Source organism: Triturus cristatus, chromosome 1_1, assembly GCF_964204655.1.
Source record: "Triturus cristatus chromosome 1_1, aTriCri1.1, whole genome shotgun sequence".
In the NCBI taxonomy this organism is placed as follows: domain Eukaryota; kingdom Metazoa; phylum Chordata; class Amphibia; order Caudata; family Salamandridae; genus Triturus; species Triturus cristatus.
In genome coordinates this window covers 20,674,013-20,688,341 of record NC_140579.1, presented here as the reverse complement: position 1 = coordinate 20,688,341, position 14,329 = coordinate 20,674,013, and the positions used below count along the sequence as shown (strand labels likewise).

The 14,329-nt window shown below is 49.5% G+C and overlaps 1 protein-coding gene across 1 annotated transcript in view; it reads left to right on the top strand.

Moving 5' to 3' along the window:
- Window positions 1–5,998, top strand: part of LOC146869177 (peptidyl-prolyl cis-trans isomerase FKBP10-like) — an 89,317-nt gene extending 83,319 nt beyond the window's left edge. The window contains exons 9-10 of the mRNA XM_085642034.1: window positions 1,406–1,569; window positions 1,930–5,998. Coding sequence (XP_085498160.1) covers window positions 1,406–1,569; window positions 1,930–2,115 — 350 coding nt within the window. The 3' untranslated portion in view covers window positions 2,116–5,998. The remainder of the gene's footprint in view (window positions 1–1,405; window positions 1,570–1,929) is intronic.
- The last annotated feature ends 8,331 nt before the right edge of the window (window positions 5,999–14,329 follow it).

Genomic DNA, 14,329 nt, shown 5'->3' with positions numbered 1-14,329 from the left:
TACAGAAGAGGTATATACAAGTACTCATGAAACTTTTCTAGTTAGCTACGTAAGTAGAATGTTACTTGGAAGACTATGCGGTGGGCTGTTACTTAGCTGGTAAAAGTGTTAGTACGTGACGCACTCCACATGGGATACGCGGCTTGCAAACTGCTTTGCCGAGTGAAAATCACTGAGTTGTCTTGAAGATCACAGACTTATGGTCTTAGCTCTACACTCAAGTGATAATAGTGACATACCTAATCACTACCTTTTCACTATAAATGTAAAAAAGTAGGGAGGCTCCCCCAATTAGAAGCTGTATAGCTTCCACTGACTCGGGAAAAACCCTCTGCAACGAACTTCATTGACTTTAATTTCTGAGTCTGCCTCGAAAAAGCCAATTAATCATCAAAGTTTTAATGTCCGTTTTAAATCACTACCGGGTTAGACACACAGAAGGACCCGACCCACTTGAAGCCCTGCCTACACCCCACATCTATGAGAAATGCTCTATTTGCATAGCTCACACCTCCTCTATTTCTTCTTCAGCACCCTCTTTTCACCCTCTCCGGCATGTACTTCCTTTTATCTCCTTCACCTCACCGTCCCCACACACCACAGGCACTCACTTATTTTCGCAGTGTCAGTGTTTCAGCTGCTGTGTACCTCTTTCCCCAGCTTTTGCATAGTATCACAATTCCAGTTGGGCTACATGACCATTCCTGTGTGCAATCTGCAGAGAGGCCAATGATTGGATGAGCATGTATTCTTAACTCCTTTATGACCCACAGAAGGGCGCTGTGAGAAACTCGCACTGCCTCCAGCCTCAACTGAACACTTATAAGGACTTAAAGGCGAGACCTATTGGCTATGCCAATGCTTGTTAGATTGGGACTTTTACTTAAGGTTTACATGTTAAATACATATCCAGGCTTCATAATGTGATAAAAGGTCCCTACATTAATTGGTATGTGTTTCACCTTTGTGCCCCTTTACTCTTACACCAAAGGAAAAAAAACTTTTAAAAACATTGTTTAAAGAAGCAGGCCTATGTACAGTCAATTATGTATTTGAATATTTATGTTAAGTGAGGTCTCTTTATTGTTTTATTACAGTTGGACTGTCCATTAAATTAATTTGTAAAATGCATTGATATGAGGGAGTGTCCATTGTGCATGTTTTAAGGCTGTTCGGTACATCTTAATTGCTTTATTGTTCGTATTTATATTGTTTTTAATTCATGCAATTTCAACTGAAGTGCTGTATTTTTTAAAAATAATTTATAAGGACAATGAAGTCTTAATAAGTGCAAAGAAACACTAGTAGAAGTTTGGATGGAATGATGTACAGTGTAAGAGACGACGTAGGATAAGTAATATGCACTGCTGTCTAATCGCATGGTGTCCTCCTCTGACCACCACAGCTCGCGGGGTGCCCGGCAGCGCTGTGCTCCACTTCGAAGTTGAACTCCTCCACACCGAAGCAGGTGTACCCGACGGGTACATGTTCGTCTGGCTGGAAGATCCCCCCGCCACCCTTTTCGAGGCCATGGATCTGGACAAGAATGGAGAGATTCCCATTGAGGAGGTGACTGGGAAGGGTTATTCCTTTTCCTTTCTCTGCATTATTATATAAAGTGACTGCACAACCTTTAACCCTTATAACTTGTCTTTAAATATATTTTTTATTGAGTTTATAACACAATAGATTGCAATACATTCCAATCAAGATAAAAAGACCATAAGAAGTCCTCCAGAAGCTATAATCAGTATTCAGAGATACCTTTTAAAAAACCTTTTAATGCGCATTGTTGAAGACGTGAGACCGCCGCCTGTTAATAACGCCGATACATTCAGCACTCACCTCCACAAAAGAAAACATTATTATTGTGCTGCATCGGCTTTGGCTCGAATCCTGTCCTAAACACCTGCTTTCCTTCCTTTGCAGTTCTCCACATTTATCCTGAACCAAGTGGCTGAAGGAAAAGGCCGCCTGGTGCCTGGAGCCGACCATAACAAGTCCATCGCAGACATGTTTGGCAACCAAGACCGCAACCAAGACGGCAAGATCACTCCTGAGGAGCTGAAGCTGAAGAGCGACGAAGACAAGGAGCGGATACACGAAGAGCTTTGAGGCCGCCGTTCTGCGAAGCTTTCCTTTCCAAGAGACCGCAGTGCCTTACTTTTTTCATATCCCAAAGGTCCTTCCCACCAAAAAGTAACAAAAGAAGTAAAGCAATCCACAGAACTGATTTTCCCATGCAGGAGACCCACTCAGGGAAGGGTATTCGGTACCTCGAAGAACTGGTTTGGGAGGACACGAAGAGAAATCACGGCACGTCTTTTAAATAGCTTGTCGCGTTACTAGAGAGTATGCCAAACGCCTGAAGATGGTCAGTTCGGAGACTGACCATCCTACTCTGATATAGAGAAAATGGTGCTATCTCGCAGAAGAAGTGTCAGAATTAGATTCTTGCATGGTCCTCACATAGTGGCATAAGCCCAAACATGGACCACCTGATGCACCTCCTGTTAGAACAGTCAAACGATTCCTCAGAGCAGTTTTGCCGAGTTTAATTCGTTGTGAAAACTAATCTGTTTTTTCAGAGTGAGGATAACCGCCTAAGAGAGGAAAAGTAGTCGTATGTTCAAAGTCACGCACCACACGGTTGCCTTTTGTAGAGAAAAGATGTCGTTTTCACTGCTACTGTTTGAAATCACAATAGGTTTAGCAGCTATTACAGGTGTCTTCACACAGAATTATTAAAAAAAAAGACTATCTTGGATAATGTTATGTGAATGCAGAATCCCACCATGGGCAAATGTGTAGAACTAGAAATATTCCATAAGTAATCGAAACGCGTGCGAAGAGTGTTCCCTCTTTGTGAATGGGAAAGAGCCGTAGACCTATTCCTAGAAGAATTCTTATATTTAGCACCACTCACCCTGGCAATGGGAGTGATGGAACATGCCACCTGATTCTTAACATTATAGAGCAGTCTAGCACACTATTTGGAAAAAGAAACTTAATTTAACCTTTTGCATAAAAGTGTTTCACAGACAAATTTACCGTGTGGCATAGAATTATTTTCCAGAAAGCTGTATAACCCGGACAGCCTAGTATAAAGCAATTTCAAAGCCGACTTAATTGTTTTCAATTATAATATATTATCTGATAAGCCCAAGCAATTAAAAACTCTATTGTTCCAGGATGGGGAGGTCAACATTTTTTAAATTTTTTCTGTTTAGGACTGCCAGGAGAATAGAGACGATCCCAAACAGGGGGAAAAGTACATTGGGCCGTCTGCTCAAATAGGCCAAAAGGTGTTCGACTAACAGCTCAAATGCCGTCAGTCCACCGGTGTAAGGTTTCCAGCAATGGCCGATTCTTAATGGAGCGGGCTGACCATCCGTTTGGTGGACAGGGTACTCACAAAGTGGGTGTCGGGGTACCTTGTTCGCCAAACTTTAAATAAGCCCTTAAGTGCCTTACTTAATAGAAAGTGTTTTTGTTGCCCAGTGCGATTGGTGTGTTCACATCTACTTGTGGTCAGTCTGATTGAAGTAGTTTCTGCTTGTCTGCCATACTTGGTGGCAAATTATTTTCTTTTTGTTTTTTAAATAAGGAACAAGTTCCTCTACATTGCGGTGCATTTTAATATGCAACAAGTTTAAAGTATTTTTTAGGAAGTCAGATAAGGCATTTGTTATACCCCTTTCATGCAGTACATGTGCACCTGAAACAGTGCTTCAGTGCCCAGAGATTAAAAAAACACTTGCTCTTGGGTGGCACCAGAATCTCGTATCTACGTTGGCTTTAGTACAAAAAGTTAGCTGATCCATTCGACTGTAGATCAAAATGGAAGAAAATTACTATTGCCAAAGCCTCTCTGACGTATACGATATGTGTGCATAGCGGAGCTCATTATAGAGAAACAGCTTTGACTTGGACCACAAGCTGACAATGTGGTTCAAGATAAATAAGAACAAATTACTCTTCTAATATAACAGAACAGTAAATCACATCCTTTCACCTTTCTTTATGCTGTCAAATGGAATAGTTTAGAAGCTCATACCCCTAAGTGCAGATTCTTACCAAGATTCTGTCTTTCAGTCCAGAATAAATGGAGTTAATCCAAGGTATAATATTAATGTTATTGGCGATTGTGACTGATAAGACTCTGTTGCTCCACTGTAGGGCCTGAATGCTTTCAGGTTTGTCTCCGAGCAGTTATACGCCCCAGCCCTCAACATTGCTGGTTTGCTCATGGACAAAGTGTTGGCATGCATCGCCTTCCAGTGAATGCACGGGGGTTGGTACATTATCCCAAAATGGGATGTTGCAGCAAAGGAAGGAACAGATCTGGAAGGTTTTCATTCCCCATGGGAAAATGTGACCATCCGGAGCCAAAACGTGTCCACCTCAGCCCATCCGAGAGATGTGCACCTACAGAAGGAGGTATGATCTTGCCACACACTGCCCTAAAAGACCACCTAAACTCCCAAGTGTCTGATCTCCCATTTCCAGAAAAATTTGCTTAATGATTCAATTTCTTGGAAAATTAAAAATGAAATGCTATGTAAAGTGCTGGCGATGCTCGTTTTTTTTATACCACTCACATGACCAAAAATACGCTGTCTGAGCATGTGGTTATGCATTTTTTCCAGGCAGTGCCCTAGATCACGCACTTCTACACTTTTCGAAAGTGCAACAATGGGTGAACCTGGTTGAAATGAGAAACATAGCCTAGAAACAATACTTCTGTACTTCGTGGCCCTTTTGGTGCTCAAGGTGCATGGTTACCCAGTCACCTACCCATGAGAAGGCCCTTCAGCGCCTCCATCAACAGCACCTAAGGGACAACTGCCATGGAAATCTTGGATAGCCGCCTTTGTTGCAGACGGTTGAGTCAGCACAGATGAGAAATATAGTTGAGGCAGGATGTCTACTTTGCTACTCTGCCACATTCTGAACACAGAATTCCCCTAAGAGTGTGAAAATTAGGCAATGTGCTGAAAAGGCTCTCTGTTTAGCCTATCAGTGTCAGGGATACAGAGACGAGGGACATATGCCACACCTGGGCCATAGCATGTTGACATCAGAGAAGAAAAGTTACTGATTTGTAGCTACATGTCTCCAGCTTTGGTATCTTTGACAGATTCACATGATTGAATCCTTCCCTGTTGTGAGGCTGAAATGCAGATTGCTTAACATTCTTTGCATTGGAAAACTGTACATGTATGCAAACGTGTCATACAATCTGAGGTGCTGGTCATGCACTGCTCTCAGTTTCATGTGCAGAACTGGAAATACCTGGCTTTGCTGCAAGATTTAAAGAGGAAGGACAACCCAAGGCCTCAAAGTCTCTCCGATTCCCACGTTTACAGGTGTTTTAATTAATTTTTATCTCCAACAAATGAAGCAATCAAAATTTAGCCCCAAGGTGAGTAGCTTGCACTGCAGTAGGCATGTAGTAGGCGAGTCTTGATGTCTGTAACAGAAGTGCTAATATTTGGAAAGAAGGTAGTTGGGGATTTAGGAGACTGGACCTTTTTGGGGTTTCCCCAACACTGTGCTAGTTTGTGGTAAGTGGTATGAAACTGACCAACACCACATCATCGTACGGTTTTAGAAATTTACATCCAATGTTCGAAAGTTTTCTACTGTCAAAAATCTAAGCAGAGCACATAAAGCGCCTCCTTCATTTCAGAGGTAAAATCCCAAATTAAGGTATCCCTGACCACGATACAGTTACGTCAAATCACCTGCAGGAGTGTGTGTCATGCTCATACTTGGAGCACTGTATCTCTGTAGGGTGCGATGTATTTTTTTTAGAGGTGTATCAGTTTGAGGCTTGTGGAGAGAATTTGTTGCTGAGGAGAAATGTGTGTATGTTCAGCCTTCTTGGTAGTCCCGCCCCCCACCCCCTTCTTTCTACATGATGCGTGGTTGTGACAATGTGCAATTGTATGGAGCAAAGCTACACAACTTTTATTAAAAACAAACCAGTCTTGTACAGTCTTGTGTCTTTATTTGAAAATGAGGTGAATTGTTATGGAAAACACAAACTGATGGTCTTCAAACCCTACTGGTCCAACGGTGTCTGCTATTTGCATTGGTTAGGAGTTCCGTCCGCTTCCCCTGACGTTCCTCTCCATGACCTACCTGGCAGCGATCTGATCTTTAACATGGACCAAATGCATAATCCTTTTCAGGGTCCCTGGCAAGCTTTACAATGCACATTTAATAAATAACACGTATTAGAAAAATAACAGCAATGTAAAATGGCTACCCTTTGCAGGCGCTGCCATCAATATGTCTCATTGGCGGTAATACATCATGCTGGCTCTAGTACTTGACCGCAGGACAAAATGGAAAAAAATGTTATAGCAAAATATTATCTTTAACAAGATGGTTAGATTATTAAAAAAGAAACACTTTTGACTTTGAATACAGGGGTGAACATTCAGTTTGCAACAAGAACATGTCTTGCATTACATTTAATATGTGAAGTTGTAATGAATCGACACAAGAACAAATCCCCTTCCTTTAATCTTCGTCTACAGTGCCACATGGACTGTATTGCAGCTTTCTCTTTTAGTATCACTGGACTATCCTTGTTACCCCATGTCTGGGGTCGCGAAGATATTCACAGACGAAAGAAAGGAACGAGAGCTCGATGCGCCCTTTTGGTTACTGTAGTTTACACTCCTTGCCAGTCCCAGTTCCCTTAACATAAGTAGGAGATGGTGTGCGTGGGGAACGGGCAATTCTATTATGTCATTAGCAGAGTGTGTGTTTGCTAATACTACCATTTTGCTGAATAAACTTCCATAGCTATCCTTTGCCTTACTAAACAGACACCATATGGCTCTGCCGGTACTCACCTGTTCTAGCCAGACACACAAAAAAGCACATCTCACCCAGGGGCGGCTCCTGCCAAAATGCAGGGGGGTGGTGGGGCAAATAATTACATAAATAAAAAAAAACACCTGCCGCTCCCACTCCTCTCGTTGCTCCTCTCTTCCCGGAAGACGTCCCAAGGACCAGCACAGGCTCCCAGACTCCCCACCCAATCCAGACGCTGCTCTCATGCTATGAGAGCAGCACCAGGATTGGTCCGAGCAGTCTGCTTAGGTGCTCACTCAGGGACTGAGAGCCTGTGCTATTTCTCCACCCGGCTGTACAATACCATGGGTTGGAGAAATCTAAGTGCTCATGTTGGTTTGGCCATCCTATGACGGCCGGCCAAACCGGCATGCGCACTTACCGTGCTCCTGTCTATTCATAGAGGACAGCTTGGCCCAGGGCCGGACTGGCCGTAGCGGGCACCAGGCAATCCCCCGGTGTGCCACATGGGTGGGGGCAGGTTTTGGGCCCCTGGGGGCCGTTTTTGTTACAGGGCCGTTTTTGCAGCATAGATGCAAAATCGTCCCTGTAACAAAATCGGCCGAAAACCGGCGCTGGCAAAGAGCTCAACGGCACCCCCAACCACATGTAGGGGGCGAAGGGGGGCGGCCGAGGACTTTGCCAGGGCCAGTTTTGGTTCTGAGTCCGGCCCTGGCCTGGCCCCGCCCGACCTAGACTCCGCAGTAACCGCTGTCTGTGAAAAATAGAACGATAATATAATTATTTTATTGTTGCTTCATATTTAGTCTGCAGTGGGGCGACGCTCTTCTGCGACTACGGAGGAGCCCCTGCTGACCTCACTTGCAGCACCTTACTTATTCCTGTCTTGAAAACTGTAGGTGAGTCGAAACCTCCCTTCCGGGCTGCTGAACCTCACACCATTCAGCAATGTAAGCCCCGCTCCTCCAGACTGCACTGGCATCAAAACTGGACAATGCAGAGTTGATCTTCTGTGAGCCCATAACCCAAGAGAGAGAAAAGAGAGTAATGTTTGAAACTTTAATGTCTACAGCAGATGGGGTAATACATAGGGATGTTTCATAGATGTGCTTGCTTTGATCCCAACAGTCTCGAAAAAGTTCCTTACAGACCACGCACGCAACCTGGGCATCATCCTGGACTCCTTCCTCTCCATGACCAGACAAGTCAACGCCGTCTCCTCGACGTGCTTCAACATCCTGCGCATGCTACGAAAGATCTTCCGGTGGATCCCCACCGAGACCAGGAAGACGGTCACCCAGGCCCTCGTCACCAGCCGCCTGGACTACGGCAACTCCCTCTACGACGGAACCACCGCCAAACTCCAGAAGAGGCTCCAGCGGATCCAGAACGCCTCAGCACGACTCATCCTGGACATCCCCCGTCGCAACCACATCTCCGGACACCTGAGAAACCTGCACTGGCTCCCGGTCAACAAAAGAATCACCTTCCGTCTCCTCACCCACGCACACAAAGCCCTACACAACCAAGGCGATGATACCTCAAAAGCCGTCTCAACTTCTACGCTCCCAAACGCCAGCTTCGATCGACCGGCCATGCCCTCGCCGCCGTCCCCCGCATCCGAAGAGCCACCACAGGGGGAAGGTCCTTCTCCTACCTCGCTGCCAAGACTTGGAACTTCCTCCCGACTCACCTCCGCCTGACCCAGGACCACCTCGCCTTCAGGAAGCAGCTCAAGACCTGGCTGTTCGAGCAGTAGCTGACCCCCCTCCCCTTGCGCCTTGAGACCCTCCAGGTGAGTAGTGCGCTCTATAAATGCTTTGATTGATTGATTGTCCGCCCCAGGTATTCCGACTGCTCGATAAGCGGGAGCAATGACCGGGAGCCCACTATCCTGTCCAACCGTACGTGCAGATGGTGAACTGCTGAATAGTAAGAGTATATCCTATCCTTCGGGTGGAGTATGCGCCACAAGTCCTGCAGCGACCAGTGCGTGAGCCAATCCCCCAGTGCCCGGTCGCTGGACTCTGCTACCGTGGCACGGAGGAGAGGGAAGGATCTGTCCAACTGGACATCCAACACCATATTAAAGTCTCCTCCCAGCATAAGGGTGTAGAAGCTGCGTCAATCGCACTAAAAAGGAGGCCTGATCCACATTAGGCGCATATAACGAGCCCAGCAACATCTCTTGACCATTCAGCTTCCCCCGCACTAACGTGTACCTGCCTTCCCGATCCACCACCACCTCTTTGCAATCGAAAGGGACGACTGCTCGCACCCAGATCAGCGTGCCCCGCACGTGCGCCGAGTAAACGGTGCCGTAAGTTTGCCCTCTCCAGCACGTAGAGAGCCTGCCCAGTTCCGTCTGGGTCATATGCGTCTCCTGTAGGAGGGCAATCCCAACGGAGTGTCGCTGCAGATAGGAAAAGATGGAGTAACGCTTGGACGGCGTGTGCATGCCCCGTATGTTCCAGGTCACAACGTTAGTGTGCGTCATCGCAAAGCTAGTCGAGCAAGCCGGGCTGGGGGCAAAGTGTCCGCGCCAGGGGAGGGGGGGTGGGCCACAGTCCGGAGGGAGCATGTTAATGCGCTGCCATGTAAACAGTGTAACTATTATGAACAGTTTAACAAATAGGGCGTATTCCCAACGGGGCATCCGTCCAAACCTCAGGAATGCTAAGTAATATTAGGCTATTGCAGTGTGGTGTCTGATGGGGTTTGTGCGATCGTAGCGACTTGTTGGTACTAGTTCCCCTCCCTTGTCTCCACTGGAAGAAGGAGGAGCAGCATCGTGTCAAGAATTGAACTGCTGTGCAGGCCCAGTGCAAGTCTCAGCGGAAGGAGCCCGCAGGTGTGGCATCTAGTGGCGCGCGCCATGTGCAACCCGCCCCCACGAGGCCAGGCGCTCCCAGCGCTAGTCCTACATCCCCCCCAGTAGGTCCCAGGGCCCCAGAACCACACAACACTATGCCACGGCAGGCACGTGGCCTGGTCTTAACATGCGTAGTCCCTGCCCAAACTTTAACATTATAACATCCTATCACACAATCAGGTCAGCAGTCTGTGGGGTCACCACTGGCAAAATCAAATCTTCCGAGACCACTGTGGACGGGGACGACGCCCTACTCGTTCCCGGAGCACTGTGCGTACAAATCTCCATTCGACCACTGGCAGGTGATGTTCCAAGCGTCGCCACCGCCTCAAGCGCCTCCTGCCGCTCCATCCTTATTCTCTCCGGGCTAGGTGCCACCGGTCCCGGCTGCGCCAGCTGTCGTGCTCCCCGACGCCCACGTCTTCTGGATCGTCTCCCTGGGTGGCCGTCAACATCCGAACCAGTGGGCCTCGCCCCCGCCCACTGCCCCGACTCCTACAGCCAGTCCCACATGTCCGCCGGGGAGTCGAAGAAGCGGGTCCCCTCTTTTGCTACCACTCGTAGGCGGGCCGGGAACAGCAGGGAGTAAGGTAGCGCCAGCACCCGAAGTTGTCGCTTCACCGCCATGTAGTTGCTTCTGCGCCGCTGTACGGCTGCGGTGTAGTCCGGAAATAGCATGACTCGGCTACTGCCCACTGTCATGTCGCCGGACTTTCTGGTTTCACTCAGAACCGCATCCCTGTCCCGGTAGTTGAGGAGCTTGAACAGAAACTGTCGGGGCCTGGCCCCCGGCCTGGGCCTCTGCGCCGGCACCCTGTGCGCCCTTTCCCCAACGAAGTGCTGAGATAACACCCCTGAGGCAGGAGATCCCGCAACCAGTTTTCCACGTATTGCTTCGGGTGTCTACCCTCCACTCCTTCCGGGAGACCCACTGTGCGGATATTATTGCGCCGCGAGCGTCCTTCCGCATCGTCTATCCTATCTTTGAGCGCATGGACCCGGTCCAGCACATCCTGCAGTGCTGCGCTATGACTCTGGGCAACAGGTTGGAGCTCCTGAAGCGTCTGGCCGTGCATCGCTACCCTCTCGGCCAATTTACGATGATCAGCGTGAAGGAGGGTGAAGTCTGATGTGACCTTGTCAATCCTTGTTTCGAGGGACTCCCTTGTTTGGTCCAGGGTAGTGCCAAGTCTCTCCACGGCCACGAGCAAGGTGTCCATTTTAGTTGAGAGGGCCACCGCTTGTGGCTCCGTGTCTCCCCCTGACCGGCCCTGCGTGGGGTCCAGGCTCCCGGCACGTAGCTGTCCCTGCTGCGATTTGTCGTGAAGTCGGCCCATCGCGTACTGCTGAGCAGTCGGCATTCACAGCTCGTCCCCAGGCGTCGTATGCACTACCGGGCGGGGGCCCTCCAATCCCGCCGGCACTCTGCTCTGCGCGAGCGCCGGAGCTCTGCTCAGTCCCCAGGGCCCAGCTGCTGGGCCGCAAACAGCAGGAAGAGGACCGAGGATAGCCCGCACAAGCAACAGGCTCCAGAGAGGAAGCACACCAGTAAGATTCCCCAGTCCGCAAGGGGCGCATAGAACTGTTTGCCTCTTTCCCCTCAGGGCATCGCACCACCTTACTTGTCCCCCGATGCGTCGACCGGCCGATGTCCGATCCAGTCCCGCTCCGGCCCTGCCAGGTACACCCGACCGGTGCCCGCCAGCAGACCGCTGTGTGCCAAGGCTCACTCGTTCTGTGCCGTCTCAGCTTTACGTCCACTGGAACGCTAGGCAATCCAAGCGCGGCAGCCCCGCCAGCCAGCTTCGCGGCAGGGGCCAAGCTCCCTCAGTCTCTACGCCCAGCACCCCGGTTCACAGTCTCATGGGGGGGGGGCCCCCACCGCTCCGTTGTGTGTCTCCTGGCGATCCCTGCAGTGTCCGGCACACCACACGCCACCGCGGCCTCGCACAAAATGGCGCTTCCCACGGAATGGCGTCCGCCTCTGTCTATTCCAGGCCTCAGAATCAGCAACGGGCAGCCCACGCCGCGGCCTCCGGACTCTCCGGGCACTCCAGGCGCGCTTCTGCACCCCTCGGTTGCGACCATACATCACCTCCTGATCTCAGGGTCCTCCTCACCGCACGTCTCGCACACAGTCACTGCGGGCTCACTGCATCAGGGGGACCTGCGCAGGCCCCAGGCCTCAGCTCACCTTGCTGTCCTGACCTCGGCGACGGCCCTCACCACTCGAGGCCGCAGACTCCCCCTTCACTCCGGATCTCGTCGTCCCCTTGGGCCGCAGCTCCACAGTGCTCCGCCGCCGATCGCTCCACAGGGCGCAGCAGGCCCCCAGTATGCAGCCCAGGGCGCTGCACTCCGCTGCGCGCCACCTCGTCTGGGCCACCCGCAACACCGCAGCACCCGGCAGGGGCTCCCGCCAGTCCGCGTCCTCAGGTGACGTCAGCCCGCAGCCTTCAGGACACTCCGTCCATGGGGGGGAAGAGACCTCTCGTGCAGCGCCTTCCTCGAACCGCCTCCCGGTGCTATCGCAGGCTCCAGCGGCCGGCCCCGCCTCGCAGGCCACCGCGCGCGTCCTCTCCTCCTGGGCCGCGCCGGGTCACGGCGCCTCGCAATCGCCGCCCGCTGGACGGCGCAGACTCCTCGTCACTGCCCCCCACCAGGCCCGTGTCCAGCAGCCACGATCTGCCCCCTCACAGGATTATTTACAGGATTGCTAGGAGGTAACGGTCGGAGCCTCAGTCGCTCGCGTCCGCCATGTTGCCCGGCTGGCCACGCCCCCCCGGCGTAAATTCAAGCTTTACATTGGAATGAAAAGGGTACAGACAATGCCCCAGAATGGGTGGTGGAAAAGAGAACTTCCAGGCCATCAGCCCCGTACTGATGTGTACCATGTGCATAATAATGTAAACCGCTCATAAACCAATGTGCAGGAGAGTGTTTGTACTGCACACTGAACGGAAAAACAGAATGTGATTTCACTGACAGGTGTACACTTCAGCATGAGCAACGAAGACATGACAATTGCATGGGTGGCACCAACAGTTCATAGGAAGAAACGCAAACCTTACCAGGGCGCGGTGCGATAGAAGGGTGCTCGAAAGCAGCCACGGACACGCTCTGTTGTGGTTGCCTTCCAACATCAAGCAAGAAAATGGTGATGGTTGAGGTGTGGCGGCTTGGACTTCCAGGACATAACCCCACCTCAAAGGGGTGAATGAAATATGTATGTTTTAATGTAGCCCTGAAGAAGTTTAAATTTGAATGAAACATGTTGGCTGCAAATATCTATGTAACAGACTACAAGCAAAATCTAAATTATTTTTTTGATAAACAATTAATAAGGTGTTTTGGGCAAGCTGGGACGATAGATTATTGTGTACTTTGCATGAAGTCAAGCTGCCCTCATGCGCTCTTCTATATACTGAGAGAGCTACGGATGATACAATACCACTAAGGGGGTGATGAGGTTTGGTGTAAATGAATGGGGGTGCAGGCTTTCGGAGTATTTGGCTTAAGCAGTTTAAAATGGATCAGTCAGGAAATGATTACGGGTGGTTCTGGGTGAGGTGTTATGCGGTGGCGTCTGGAGAGCTTTTACAAGATTAAGTAAAGTTTGTGTATCTTACGTTTTTTGTCACCAAGATGGGATTAGACTTTCTCCTTTTCAGACCTACTGTTCCAAGCTACAGTCACGCAACAAGCTCCAGAGGCCTCCCGGCAACTGCCCCTCTGACCTGAGGCAACTAGCCCTGCCCCGACCTGCAACTGGACTCGACTGCTCTGAGAGGGAAGATGGCTGAGGGCAAGATGGGGAGGGGTAAAGAGAAAACCCATAGACGAGTATGGGCAGATGGTTCCAGAGATTAAGATAACTTTCGAGGGGGTGATTGGGTGAGGGTTTTGGGGGGACCCAGGGAGGCTTAATGGTAGGGATTAATACTTCTTTTGATTATATTGGGAGGCAGAGTTTCTATGTTGTGTAATTAGCTTCTTATGGGCGGGTCCTATTAAAGGTGTCTTGTGCACTTACATTGGGTAAGCTATGGTTATGTTGCACCGCCTTCAGGTGTGTCTCTGTGTTGTTGCTATGGCTTTGGAATACATGGCCTCCTGAAACTGTCATCCTGGAAAAGATTCTAGGAAATGCTGGGAACCCAGCTGGTTAGCTTTGGATTTAAACTGTTTGTTAATCCTGAGTTTTATGTGACATTTTGTAAGGAACTTTTTCGAGACTGTTGAGATCAAAGCAAGCACATCTATGAAACATCCCTATGTATTACCCCATCTGCTATAGACATTAAAGTTTCAAACATTACAGTCTTTTCTCGCTCTTGGGTTATGGGCTCACAGAAGATCGACTCTGCATTGTGCAGTTTTGATGCCAGTGCAGTCTGGAGGAGCAGGGGCTTACATTGCAGAATGGTATGAGGTTCACCAGTCCGGAAGGGAGGTTTCGACTCGCCTACAGTTTTCAAGACATGAATAATTAAGGTGCTGCAAGTGAGGTCAGCAGGGGCTCCTCCGTAGTCGCAGAAGAGCGTCGCCCCACTGCAGACTAAATATGAAGCAACAATAAAAGAATTATATTATCGTTCTATTTTTCACAGACAGCCGAGAAACCTG